Source organism: Nerophis ophidion, linkage group LG23, assembly GCF_033978795.1.
Source record: "Nerophis ophidion isolate RoL-2023_Sa linkage group LG23, RoL_Noph_v1.0, whole genome shotgun sequence".
Classification (NCBI taxonomy): Eukaryota; Metazoa; Chordata; class Actinopteri; order Syngnathiformes; family Syngnathidae; genus Nerophis; species Nerophis ophidion.
Window position 1 is genome coordinate 21591691 of NC_084633.1, and position 13174 is coordinate 21604864.

General features: G+C 39.0%; 1 protein-coding gene across 1 annotated transcript in view; it reads right to left on the bottom strand.

The window, feature by feature from the left end:
- Positions 1-13174, bottom strand: part of LOC133541705 (serine/threonine-protein kinase/endoribonuclease IRE1-like) — a 71327-nt gene that overhangs the window by 47647 nt on the left and 10506 nt on the right. The window contains exon 2 of the mRNA XM_061885261.1: positions 6711-6831. Within this exon, the coding sequence (XP_061741245.1) occupies positions 6711-6831 (121 nt within the window). The remainder of the gene's footprint in view (positions 1-6710; positions 6832-13174) is intronic.

The following is a 13174-nucleotide window of genomic DNA, read 5'->3' on the forward strand; positions in this document are numbered from 1 at the left end:
CGGCCGAATATGGCAAAAAAAGCCACATTCGGCCTTCGGTGGAATGAGTTAAAAACAAGGCCGAATAGTGGCGTGTGACGCAATTTTTTGACGCGGTGACGCAATCAACCAACGTGCAGTGACGTTGGGATATGTTGTGTACCTGTATAAGTGTATGAGGTTACATGCACACACTTATTGAGATTTAGTGGGTCCTCTGTTTACATTATTAGCCTGTTGTGTAGGCTACCTGTATAAGTGTATGAGGTTACATGCACACACTTATTGAGATTTAGTGGGTCCTCTGTTTACATTATTAGCCTGTTGTGTAGGCTACCTGTATAAGTGTATGAGGTTACATGCACACACTTATTGAGATTTAGTGGGGCCTCTGTTTACATTATTAGCCTGTTGTGTAGGCTACCTGTATAAGTGTATGAGGTTACAAGCACACACTTATTGAGATTTAGTGGGGCCTCTGTTTACATTATTAGCCTGTTGTGTAGGCTACCTGTATAAGTGTATGAGGTTACATGCACACACTTATTGAGATTTAGTGGGGCCTCTGTTTACATTATTAGCCTGTTGTGTAGGCTACCTGTATAAGTGTATGAGGTTACATGCACACACTTATTGAGATTTACTTGAGCCTTCTGTTTACATTATTAGCCTGTTGTGTAGGCTACCTGTATAAGTGTATGAAGTTACATGCACACACTTATTGAGATTTAGTGGGGCCTCTGTTTACATTATTAGCCTGTTGTGTAGGCTACCTGTATAAGTGTATGAGGTTACATGCACACACTTATTGAGATTTAGTGGGGCCTCTGTTTACATTATTAGCCTGTTGTGTAGGCTACCTGTATAAGTGTATGAGGTTACATGCACACACTTATTGAGATTTAGTGGGGCCTCTGTTTACATTATTAGCATATCTACTGTGGCTAAGCAGACTTTTGCCAAAAGGACAATAATTCATTTGTTGTGGGTTTATCCACTTTAATGCACTTTATTTTTTTTTGGAATGCATGTTTTGTTTGAAGGCCTAATATAGATGAAAAACTTTGTGCTTTTTTTGAGAAGCAAAGGCTACTGGAATATTCAAAAAATGTCAATATTCAATAAAAAAAATACTTTATTTGAAAAACATGTCTAAATATTTATTCTAGACTATTTATGCAATATAAAAAAAATGGTGAAAAACTGCATTCATAATTCGGTATTCGGCCAAGCGTTTAAATTTTATTCGGCTTCGGCCACATATTTTCATTTCGGTGCATCCCTAGTAAAAAGGTATAAGTGTTTGAAAATTCTAAAATAATTTTTAAGGTTGTATTTTTTCTCTGAAATTGTCTTTCTGAAAGTTATGAGAAGCAAAGTAAAAAAATAAATGAATTTATTTAAACAAGTGAAGACCAAGTCTTTAAAACATTTTCTTGGATTTTCACATTCTATTTGAGTTTTGTCTCTCTTAGAATTAAAAATGTCCAGCAAAGCGAGACCAGCTTGCTAGTAAATAAATACAATTTAAAAAATAGAGGCAGCTCACTGGTAAGTGCTGCTATTTGAGCTATTTTTAGAACAGGCCAGCGGGCGACTCATCTGGTCCTTACGGGCGACCTGGTGCCCGCGGGCCCCGGGTTGGTGACCCCTGTTGTAAGGCGCATCCATGCTGCAACCCATGCACATGCACTATTGTTTCTGTTTGACCTGAAGCGGGGGCTAACTTCTTTTTACACTTGTAAGACTTCATAATGCCAATATGTTGTGAAAATGATGACCTTGTGATGTTTTGCTGCATTTCTTAAGCCTTACCCTTTGAAAAACAACGCATATCTGACAAAAGTCTATCTTATCGAGAGTCCACAGTGTGCAGGGTCGTCCATGAACACAGGAACGAGCCAGGTAGCTCGCTCTTGCCCACCGCATGATTACAGGCTATATTTACCCCCCCCCCCTGTTAATCATTACACACTTTCTGTAATGTCAACAGAACAACTCGAAGCATTGCTGAAATGTAACACAAATAAAACATCTTTTTCATGAGCAAACTTGCACAAAGTATAAGGCCAAGAAAGTCAACAATAACAATGAATATTAATTACTCATGTAACTGAACCATGATTGTTGATTGATTGACATTTTGTATGACCTCAAGCTGAAAGATAAAAATTCGGAACATCACACGTATTTCATCGCTGGCATGCAACTCGGTGCATTTTTCAAATATCTACAGAAAGACACCAGAAAAATGTCCACAGGAACACAGACCGTTTCAAAAACACATATTTGGGTTTAAAACTCTCTCCGTCCACACAATTGTAGTTTCAAAACTGCCTACATCCACACTAGAGATGCACGGTTTGCGGTCCCATCCGCGGGTAAACCGCGGGTGGGGCGGGTGACGTGACGAAAAAATAGATTTTAATTAGATTCAGGCGGGTGGCGTTTGAACCATCCGGAGACATTTGATATACATGGTTCTGGGATCGGTATCCTTTACCATTCAAAGAGCCATTTAAGACCCGTGTCATAAAGCGAAGAAGCCAATAGGAGACGCTATTATACTCTTGAATGGCTGCCGGCAGTCACCCAGATATTAAATATTATTGCGTGCTATGAAGCCATTGGCTTTGTCGCCTTCTACATCACACACGATCTGCTTGTCAGTCCAGCAACATGTTGTGTGTGGCTTCTGCAGCAACACGCACACGACTGCAAGGCATACTGGGTGACACATGGTTGTGATAGAAACAATTTTAACAGTCTTAGTAATAAGCGCCACGCTTTGAAGCCACACCAATTAAGAACGACAAACGCAACATAAACGCAACACAACAAATACCCATAATCCTTTGTATTCATGACACAACCTGACCCCCCCCCCCCCCTTGCGTCGGTAAGGTGGGCAGGGTTGGGGGCACGGGGGTGTAAAATATATTCAGGCATGTCATGAATACAAAGGATTATGGGTATTAGTTGTGTTGCGTTTACGTTGTGTTACTGTGAGGATGTTCTCCCGAAATGTGTTTGTCAATCTTGTATTGTGTGGCTTCACAGCGTGGCGCATATTAGTAAGTGTTAAAGTTGTTTATATCACAGCCATCAGTGTCACCCAGTATGCCTTTCAATCTTGTACGTGTGATTGTGCAAGCTGCACACATGTTGCTGGACCAACAATCAGTTTGTACATGTTGTTGAAGGTGTCAAAGGCTTTGGCTTCACAGCACGCCCACATTCTTGTCATCAGGATGAACGTCATTGGATAATCGCGAGAACGTTAGCGGCTCCAATTGTCGAACATTACTCTGTGAAACAGTTTTAAATAGCTCTGTGAGTGGTAAAGGTGGCCAACCTCTGATATAATTCAGCGGGCGGGTGCCGTTGGCGGGCGGGTACGGTCCCGATAAAAAGTTGGTTCGGGTGGACAGCGGGTGGATGACGATTTTGGTGATGCGGATGATATAATTGCCTATCCGCGCACCTGTAATCGACACACACAAACACATACACCTGCTGTCATGCACATTTTCTCTAATCAGAAGCCTGAAAAAAGCAGCAATAGCTGACTTGGTGGCATTACACCTCCTATTATGTTTTGTTTTGATATACTTTAGACCAGGGGTCACCAACGCGGTCGCCCGTAAGGACCAGATGAGTCGCCCGCTGGCCTGTTCTAAAAATAGCTCAAATAGCAGCACTTACCAGTGAGCTGCCTCTATTTTTTAAATTGTATTTATTTACTAGCAAGCTGGTCTCGCTTTGCTGGACATTTTTAATTCTAAGAGAGACAAAACTCAAATAGAATTTGAAAATCCAAGAAAATATTTTAAAGACTTGGTCTTCACTTGTTGAAATAAATTATTTTATTTTTTTACTTTGCTTCTTCTAACTTTCAGAAAGACAATTTTAGAGAAAAAAATGCAACCTTAAAAATGATTTTAGGATTTTTAAACACATATACCTTTTTACATTTTAAATTCCTTCCTCTTCATAATAACTTCATTAAAAGAAACAAACTTCATGACCAAGTATGTGCTCCAAGAGTTGTAGAAATGATTGGAAACTCAAGACAGCCATGACATTATGTTCTTTACTAGTGTATGAAACCTTTTAACTTCATGATTTGTGGTAAAACAAGGACTAAAACGTGAGCTAATGTTGCATCGCTCTTATGACACAGACCAAAAAAGTCTCGCTTGTCCAAGTTGTCCCATCAGGTGGAGGTTCCACAGCCATCATATCCAAAACAGCTGACTGTCATTTGGACAGGTGAGAGCATCGCAAAGCCCATTTTGATGTGTCTTTTTTAATTCATGTTGAGCGGAAATATCAGCATGTTTACGTTCAAACATCCAGTCAGTCATCTTTTAGTGTGTTTTTGGGCAGTGTTGTTGAGCTTGGAAATGACATCACTAAGTCTCCGTTTGGGCTGTGTGCACACGTACACTGAGCCAGTGGTTCTCAAACTTGTTTTGTCATCCCCCGCTTTGGACAAGGGGGAGTTTTCCAGCCCCACCTGCCCCCATCGCCCCAACAGAACGCTAATGCCAAGCTTAACATTTTCAAATGTGTTGAACATCAGGTAACATTCAAGTTGTATACATTCAAACTAAATAACATAAAATAACATCAAGTTCAATAATAAATAAAAGAACTGTGCAGCTGTGGTATAACTTGCATTAGGTTCAATGATAAATAAAATAACTACTCTGTCAGTTTTCTTTGAAAGAAATCAAGTGGCTTATTGACGTGATTGGGGTGTGTGGTCTCAAAATGTCTCTTTAATTTGTTGGGTCTCATGCTGTCTGCTGCTAGCGGTTTTAGACACAGAACACACAGGGGTCTCTCCTCTGCCCCCACCACTCTTGCCGTGAATCTAAGAGCAAGATACCCTTCATCAGATTTTCTTTTCGGTTGGCTTTTTGGTTGATTAAGCCCGTCAGATTTTTGTTTCTCTGCAGGCGCTGGCTCTGGCTCTGGCTCTGGCTCGACGACCACAAATGTATCCATTTTGTGTAATAAAGGTTGTTCCACGTAGCCCCGCCTCCATTAGTTACTGTTGCTATGTCTGTCAAACTTTCGCTCCTACATAGACATTTAAAGCCTGGAGGAAAAATAAGTAATTTACATTTATTTATATAGCGGATTTTTCAGACAGAATCACAGTGATTTACAGTGTGGATAGAAAATGAAAGCATAGTAAAAAAAAAAAAAAATCTAGGAATATATATGAAAAAAAAAATAAAGAAATAAAAGTGACATTTCCTCCCGTTCCTCGTGCCCCACCTGTCATGTCTCTATTCCCCACCACACTTTGAGAAACGCTGCACTAAGCAGACAGTTTTGGAACTCTACGCTTTGGCCAGCGTTTGCAAAAGTCTGCGTTTTTAAAGACAAAAGTACCGTATTTTTCGGATTATAAATCGCAGCGGCCGAAAATGCATAATAAAGAAGAAAAAAAACATAAACGTCGCACTGTGGTATAAGTCGTATTTTTGGGGGAAAATTATTTTATAAAACCAACAGCAAGAATAGACATTTGAAAGGCAATTTAAAATAAATAAAGAATAGTGAAGAACAGTCTGAATAAGTGTAGGTTATATGAGGCATAAATAAGCAACTGCTATGTTAACCTAACATATTATGGTAAGAGTCATTCAAATAACTATAACATATAGAACATGCTATACCTTTACCAAACTATCTCTCACTCCTAATCCATAAATTTGATAAAATCTTCTTCCTGGATGTGGCTTCTAAACAACTCTGCCAACTCCAAAGGTATGCGTCGCTTCCTTTTGTCGTTTTCTTGTGTATTTTTCACTACATCCAGCTTGTAATCTGCACTACATGATTTCCTTTTCCGTGGCATTTTTGTTCAGCCCTTCTCACTTTTTATAAGTTACCGCCAACGATGAAATGATCCATTTTAATAGCTACGGCAGTAGCATATAGCAGTTAGCATTCCATGACCCACAATGCACTTCTGCCACGAACCTCCCCCGCCAAATTCTTATTGGTTGACGTGTGTGTGACGATTGCTGACATTTTCTTTGTCTCTTCCGCGAATTAGAAAAAAAAATATTATTTGATATTTTACGGTAATATGTTAATAATTTCAGATTCCAGAAAACACAGAGTGAGATGTTCTACCTCTTGTGCGAAACACAAATGCATAAAATGACTTAACACATTAAAATGACTAGTAAAACATTTAAAAACACAACAACCAACTTCTAAAACATTAAAAACGACTCCAAAACACATAAAATGACTCCGAAGAAATGCACATTGACATCTAAAACATAAAATACTCCTAAAACACATAACAAGACTCCTAAAACACATTAAGACTCCTAAAACACGTAAAAAAAACTCATAAAACACGTAAAAAACTCATATAACAAGTAAAAATACTCCTAAAAAACATGTAAAAAGACTCCTAAAACAAATTTAAAAACAGAATGAGGTGTTTGCATACACTTGGTGGCCTTTTAGGTGAACAGTGAACCTGAATGGAAGACCTGAAGGATAAAATAATAACACATAAGTCGCTCCGGAGTATGTGTCGCATCCCCGGCCAAATTATGAAAAAAACTGCGATTTATAATCCGAAAAATACGATACGCTTCTGCATGTGGACAAGAGGCCTACACACAGAGATAAGTATGCGTTTATTACGTATGTGTGTTCGTGTGGACATGTTCTCAGACTTGAGTGCATCTAACCTTCTTTCAGTGTCCACTTGATTGAACCAGATTTCTTGCTCACGGCATGCAGGTTTCCATCCAGGGTGGACACAAAGAGCAGGGTTTCCGGGAGGGAAACTGTGCTGGCTCCGCAAAAACCCTAAAGAAGAAAAACAGAAACATCAATTTGTTGATCATGAACACTCATTTCCATGTTTGTAATTAGCTATTTACTTCAAGACCTCCACCCCAGATCACACCTGACTCCTACCCACTTCTCCAAAGAGGACAGAGTAAAACAACTTGCACTGAGCCTAGTCTATAAAATCCACTCCACCTCCCTGATACCGAAGTACGTGTCAAACTACTTCCAGAACGTAAATGACCACCATAACCACAACACCAGGGGGAGCTCCACAAACCACGTTAAACCCAAATGTCGATCTAACAAAGGTCTTAACTCATTCTCCTTCTTAGCCACATCAATGTGGAATGCACTCCCAACAGGTGTAAATTAAAGTGCATCTCTACCCATCAAAACTGGGATAAAAGAACACCTCCAGGTAGCTACAACCCTAGCCAAAACCCCCCACCACATCCCAACTCCCCAGATTGTAATTAATCAAATGTATATAATTGTTCTTATGCTTTCTGAACTTACTATGTTCTCTGCTGGCTGTACATATCCTACTAAGTCAGACCTACACTCTTTCAATGTCCATTTCTCTGTTGATGCAATTGTTGACTGAAATGCTGATAGCAACCCAACCTAACCCCCCCGGATTGTAAATAATTCAATTTATATACTATGATGATTAACTTGTGTGATGACTGTATTATGTTGTATTTGTACCATGAATTGATTTACGTGGACCCCGATTTAAACAAGTTGAAAAACTTATTGGGGTGTTACCATTTAGTGGTCAATTGTACGGAATATGTACTGTACTGTGCAATCTACTAATAAAAGTTTCAATCAATCAATCAATAATCAGCATGTAACAAAAGTACCTTTATTTTATTTATTGTATAACTTCTCAAAGGACAATAATAAGGAATTTAAACTTGAGATGCACCAAAATTATATTTATTCAGCAAAACAATTGTGCCCAACTGAATGTTAAGATGACGTAAACAGGAAGCATGCGCTATCTGGAGTGGAGGCCACATGTCCGTGGTGAGGACATAATACAACATACAGCAGTGTTTTTCAACCTTTTTTTGAGCCTAGGCACATTTTTTGCATTGAAAAAATGCGGAGGCACACCACCAGCAGAAATTATTAAAAAAACAAACTTTGTTAACATAAAAAAGTTGTTATCCCAATTGTTGGATATGACTTTAAAGCAGGGGTCACCAAAGCGGTGCCCGAAGGCACCAGGTCGCCCGTAAGGACCAGATGAGTCGCCCGCTGGCCTGTTCTAAAAATAGCTCAAATAGCAGCACTTACCAGTGAGCTGCCTCAATTTTTTAAATTTTATTTATTTACTAGCAAGCTGGTCTCGCTTTGCTGGACATTTTTAATTCTAAGAGAGACAAAACTCAAATAGAATTTGAAAATCCAAGAAAATAGTTTAAAGACTTGGTCTTCACTTGTTGAAATAAATGTATTTATTTTTTTACGTTCAGTTCCAAAACGGAATAAGCCATAGAAAATGGATGGATTTTTTTACTTTGATTCTTATCATTTTCAGAAAGACAATTTTAGAGAAAAAATACAACCTTAAAAATGATTTTAGGATTTTTAAACACATATAACTTTTTACCTTTTAAATTCCTTTCTCTTCTTTCCTGACAATTTAAATCAATGTTCAAGTATTAATTTTTTTTATTATTATTGTAAAGAATAATAAACACATGTTAATTTAATTCTTCATGTTAGCTTCTGTTTTATCGACGAAGAATATTTGTGAAATATTTCTTCAAACTTATTATGATTAAAATTAAATTAAAATTGTTCTGGCAAATCTAGAAAACCTGTAGAATCAAATTTAAATCTTATTTCAAAGTCTTGAATTTCTTTTAAAATATTTGTTCTTGAAAATCTAGAAGAAATAATGATTTGTCTTTGTTAGAAATATAGCTTGGTCCAATTTGTTATATATTCTAACAAAGTGCAGATTGGATTTTAACCTATTTAAAACATGTCATCCAAATTTTAAAACAAATCTTTATCTGGAAAAATTTGTAATGATGTTCCATACATTCTTTTTTTTTTTTTTTCAAAAAGATTCGAATTAGCTAGTATGAATTTTAAAGCCTCGAAATTGAAGATAAACTATGTTTCAAAACTTAATTTTCATTTTTTTCGTGTTTTCTCCTCTTTTAAACCGTTCAATCAAGTGTTTTTTTCATCATTTAATCTCTACAAAAAAACTTCCGTAAAAGGAAAAAAAATGTACGACGGAATGACAGACAGAAATACAATTTATTTAAGTGTGTATATATATAGATTTATTTATTAAAGGTCAATTGAGCAAATTGGCTATTTCTGGCAATTAACTTAATCCAATCCAATCCACATCATTTATATAGCACACTTAAACAATAACGTTTCCAAAGTGCTGCACAGCCATGTTAAAAACAATATTATAAAAACAATATTATGCTCCACCAATGTATTTAAGTGTGTATCAAACTGGTAGCCCTTGGCATTAATCAGTACCCAAGAAGTAGCTCTTGCTTTCAAAAAGATCGGTGACCCCTGCTTTAAAGCATAACCAAGCATGCATCACTATAGATCTTGTCTCAAAGTAGGTGAACTGTCACATCACACCCTGACTTATTTGGACTTTTTTGCTGTTTTCCTGTGTGTAGTGTTTTAATTCTTGTCCTGCGCTCCTATTTTGGTGGCTTTTTCTCTTTTTTTGGTATTTTCCTGTACCAGGTTCATGTCTTGCTGGGAGCGATATTTCCCGCATCAACTTTGTTTTAGCAATCAAGACTATTTCAGTGGTTTTTATACCTGTTTGTGGGGACATTGTTGATTGTCACGTCACGTTCGGTCGTACACTGTGGAGGACGTCTTTGCTTCACAGTAAGTCTTTGCTGTCGTCCAGTATTCTGTTTTTGTTTACTTTGTAGCCAGTTCAGTTTTAGTTTGGTTCTGCATAGCCTTTCCTAAGCTTCAATGCCTTTTCCCAGGGGCACTCACCTTTTGTTTATTTTTGGTTTAAGCATTATACACAATTTTACCTGCACACTGCCTCCCGCTGTTTCCGACATCTACAAAGCAATTAGCTACCGGCTGGCACCTACTGATATGGAAGAGTATTAGACGCTTACTCTGCCGAGCTCTAGACAGCACCGACACTCAACAACAACAACAACACATCATTTGCAGACTATAATCACTTGTTTGCAAAAATATGTTTTAACCCAAATAGGTGAAATTAGACAATCTCGCGGCACACTGGTGGTTGAAAAGCACTGTCATATATAGTAAGATCTGCAAAATGTACAATGTGGCGCCATTCTGAATTTAGGCTGTGCAACATTATTTGTATTTCCCATTGTTGTAATAGCAGTGGTAAATAGATATTTTACTTATTTTCGGATTGTTTTAGTCTGTGTAGGAGGAATATTAATGTGTGCAATTGCAATGCATTGATTTTAGTGAGGTTGGTACACTCTTAAAGCCATAAATGCAAATAATTTAATGACACTCTGTTAGTTTTAGGGCCTGGTTGTTTCAGCCCAATTTTCAGTTTGGTGCATCCATATTTGAAAAAAGTCAGTGTATAACTCATATTTACTATCCACAAATTAAAGAGAGCGGGCCAGCTCTAATGTTAATTTATTATTGCCTCAAGGGCCAAATGAAATTACACGGCAGAGTTTGACACCCGTGCTGTAATGGATAAATATAACACACATTAAATTGATGTGTCAAACATAGTGGCCACCTTAGTGACCGTGTGAGCAGCTTTGATTGCTCCAAAGTCACTTTTTAACTTCAATTGTGAATCAAGAGAAATCTGTTGGACTTTTCAAATTTGTTGTAAGGTCGTTCCATTCCTTTATGGCTTTATATGAAAAGGCTGACTGTGCAAGATATGTTTTACATCTGGGTACGCTACACTGCCCCCTGGTGGAGGCTCGTGTTTTTCTGGTTGTCACAACAGATGTAAACTGGACAAAGTGCTTAAGTGTTATTTAGGATTTGATGGGTCATTCGAATTGATGCTAATCTTTGAATGTTAGCTAAATTTAACAATATATATATATATATATATATATATATATATATTTTTTTTTTTTAAAGCATTACTTGGATTCAATTCTTTAAGATGTCAATAAAGTTCTCCATCAATCAATGGTGACGGTAGAAGATAAAGCCAGGCACAAATACAAATAGAGTAAAAAATTGAAAGAACATGATAAATTATTTTTTGGGTGTAATAAATTGATGATAAATCCATCCATCCATTTTCTACCGCTTGTCCCTTTTGGGGTCGCGGGAGCCTATCTCAGGAAGGCACGGTACACTCTGGACAAGTCGCCACCTCATCGCAGGGCCAACACATATAGACAGACAACATTCACACTCACATTCACACACTAGGGCCCATTTAGTGTTGCCAATCAACTTATCCCCAGGTGCATGTCTTTGGAGGTGGGAGGGGCCTATCCCCAGGTGCATGAATTTGGCGGTAGGAGGAGCCTATCCCCAGGTGCATGTCTTTTGAGGTGGGAGGGGCCTATCCCCAGGTGCATGTCTTTGGAGGTGGGAGGAAGCCGGAGTATCCAGGGGGAACCCACGCAGTCACAGGGAGAACATGCAAAATCCACAAAGAATGATCCCGAGCCCGGGATTGAACTCAGGACTTTTGTATTGTGAGGCATATCAATCAATCAATCAATGTTTACTTATATAGCCCTAAATCACTAGTGTCTCAAAGGGCTGCACAAACCACTACCACATCCTCGGTAGGCCCACATAAGGGCAAGGAAAACTCACACCCAGTGGGACGTCGGTGACAATGATGACTATGAGAACCTTGGAGAGGAGGAAAGCAATGGATGTCGAGCGGGTCTAACATGATACTGTGAAAGTTCAATCCATAATGGATCCAACACAGTCGCAAGAGTCCAGTCCAAAGCGGATCCAACACAGCAGCGAGAGTCCCGTTCACAGCGGAGCCAGCAGGAAACCATCCCAAGCGGAGGCGGATCAGCAGCGCAGAGATGTCCCCAGCCGATACACAGGCAAGCAGTACATGGCCACCGGATCAGACCGGACCCCCTCCACAAGGGAGAGTGGGACATAGGAGAAAAAGAAAAGAAACGGCAGATCAACTGGTCTAAAAAGGGAGTCTATTTAAAGCACTAACCCCTGATACACCGTGCTGCCGGTTTGACGTTTCCTCTTTGCGTAACGTTTGCTGGGCATTTGGTGCGGGTGTTGAAAGGATGTCTTCCTCCAAAGGAGTCAATAAGACCCAGAAAATCGACGTTGTGTTTGTTCGCTCAGGAGAAGTTTATGACCACCTACAAGGCACCGTACAGGTTATTGTGCCTCATTGGAGCGTTTGTTTTTTTAATCAGCTATTCAAACTATTATTTTAATGTTATCGGATTTGTCAGTGTGATGACATTATTCCAAGTAATGATTATCATGCATCCTAGTAATGTATCCTGAGTAGATTTCTGAAATGTCTGTTTCCTGAGATACTATCACCTAGATTCAGTTCACAAGCGAGTAAAACGCATGACTTGTTTTAATCGTACTAAACACAGGGGGTAGCTGACGAAATTCTTAACCAAATTTTATTAGCCTCTCTTCTGTATTTTGGATTTCTTCAATCTTTCATTTTGGGTGTCCCGGTCTTACAAACCAAAGTTGTTGTTGTCTTTGCTAGAAAAAGCAGAGAAGAACGGCCTTACCATGTGGTTCCGATTGTAATCTCTCACTAATCTCCTTGAACGCTCCTCGCTTGTATATAATACAGATTACTGCTCTATAATTACTCATACACTCATCTCAGCATTTAGCTACTTTTGATGGGTGGAAGCAGGTGAAATATAATAGGGGATTTCAAGAGCTCTTAAGACAGTAATAAGCTCCCACAAGAGCTTCCAAGTCTGGCATAAGTGCAAATGGACCCACCGATTCACCTGAGACAACCCTCTCCGGTCCCATCACACCCATTACAAAAACAATATTAAAAAAGATGTTTCACAAAGACAGGAAGGACCAAGCCTGTCAATTAGTGATGATTAGGAACGTAGCTCAGATAGTACACTTGAGGGTTCCTGGTTCGAATCCTGCTTTCGCCATCCTATTGACTGCCGTTGTGTCCCCTGACAAGGCACTTCCCCCACTTTGTAAATGTAGCCTACATGTAGATAATGGGTTTCTTAATGTAAAGCACTTTGAGTCACTCAAGAAATAGCTCGGTTGGTAGAGCGGCCGTGCCAGCAACTTGAGGGTTGCAGGTTTGATTCCCGCTTCCGCCATCCTAGTCACTGCCGTTGTGTCTTTGGGCTCCCAGTGCCACCCA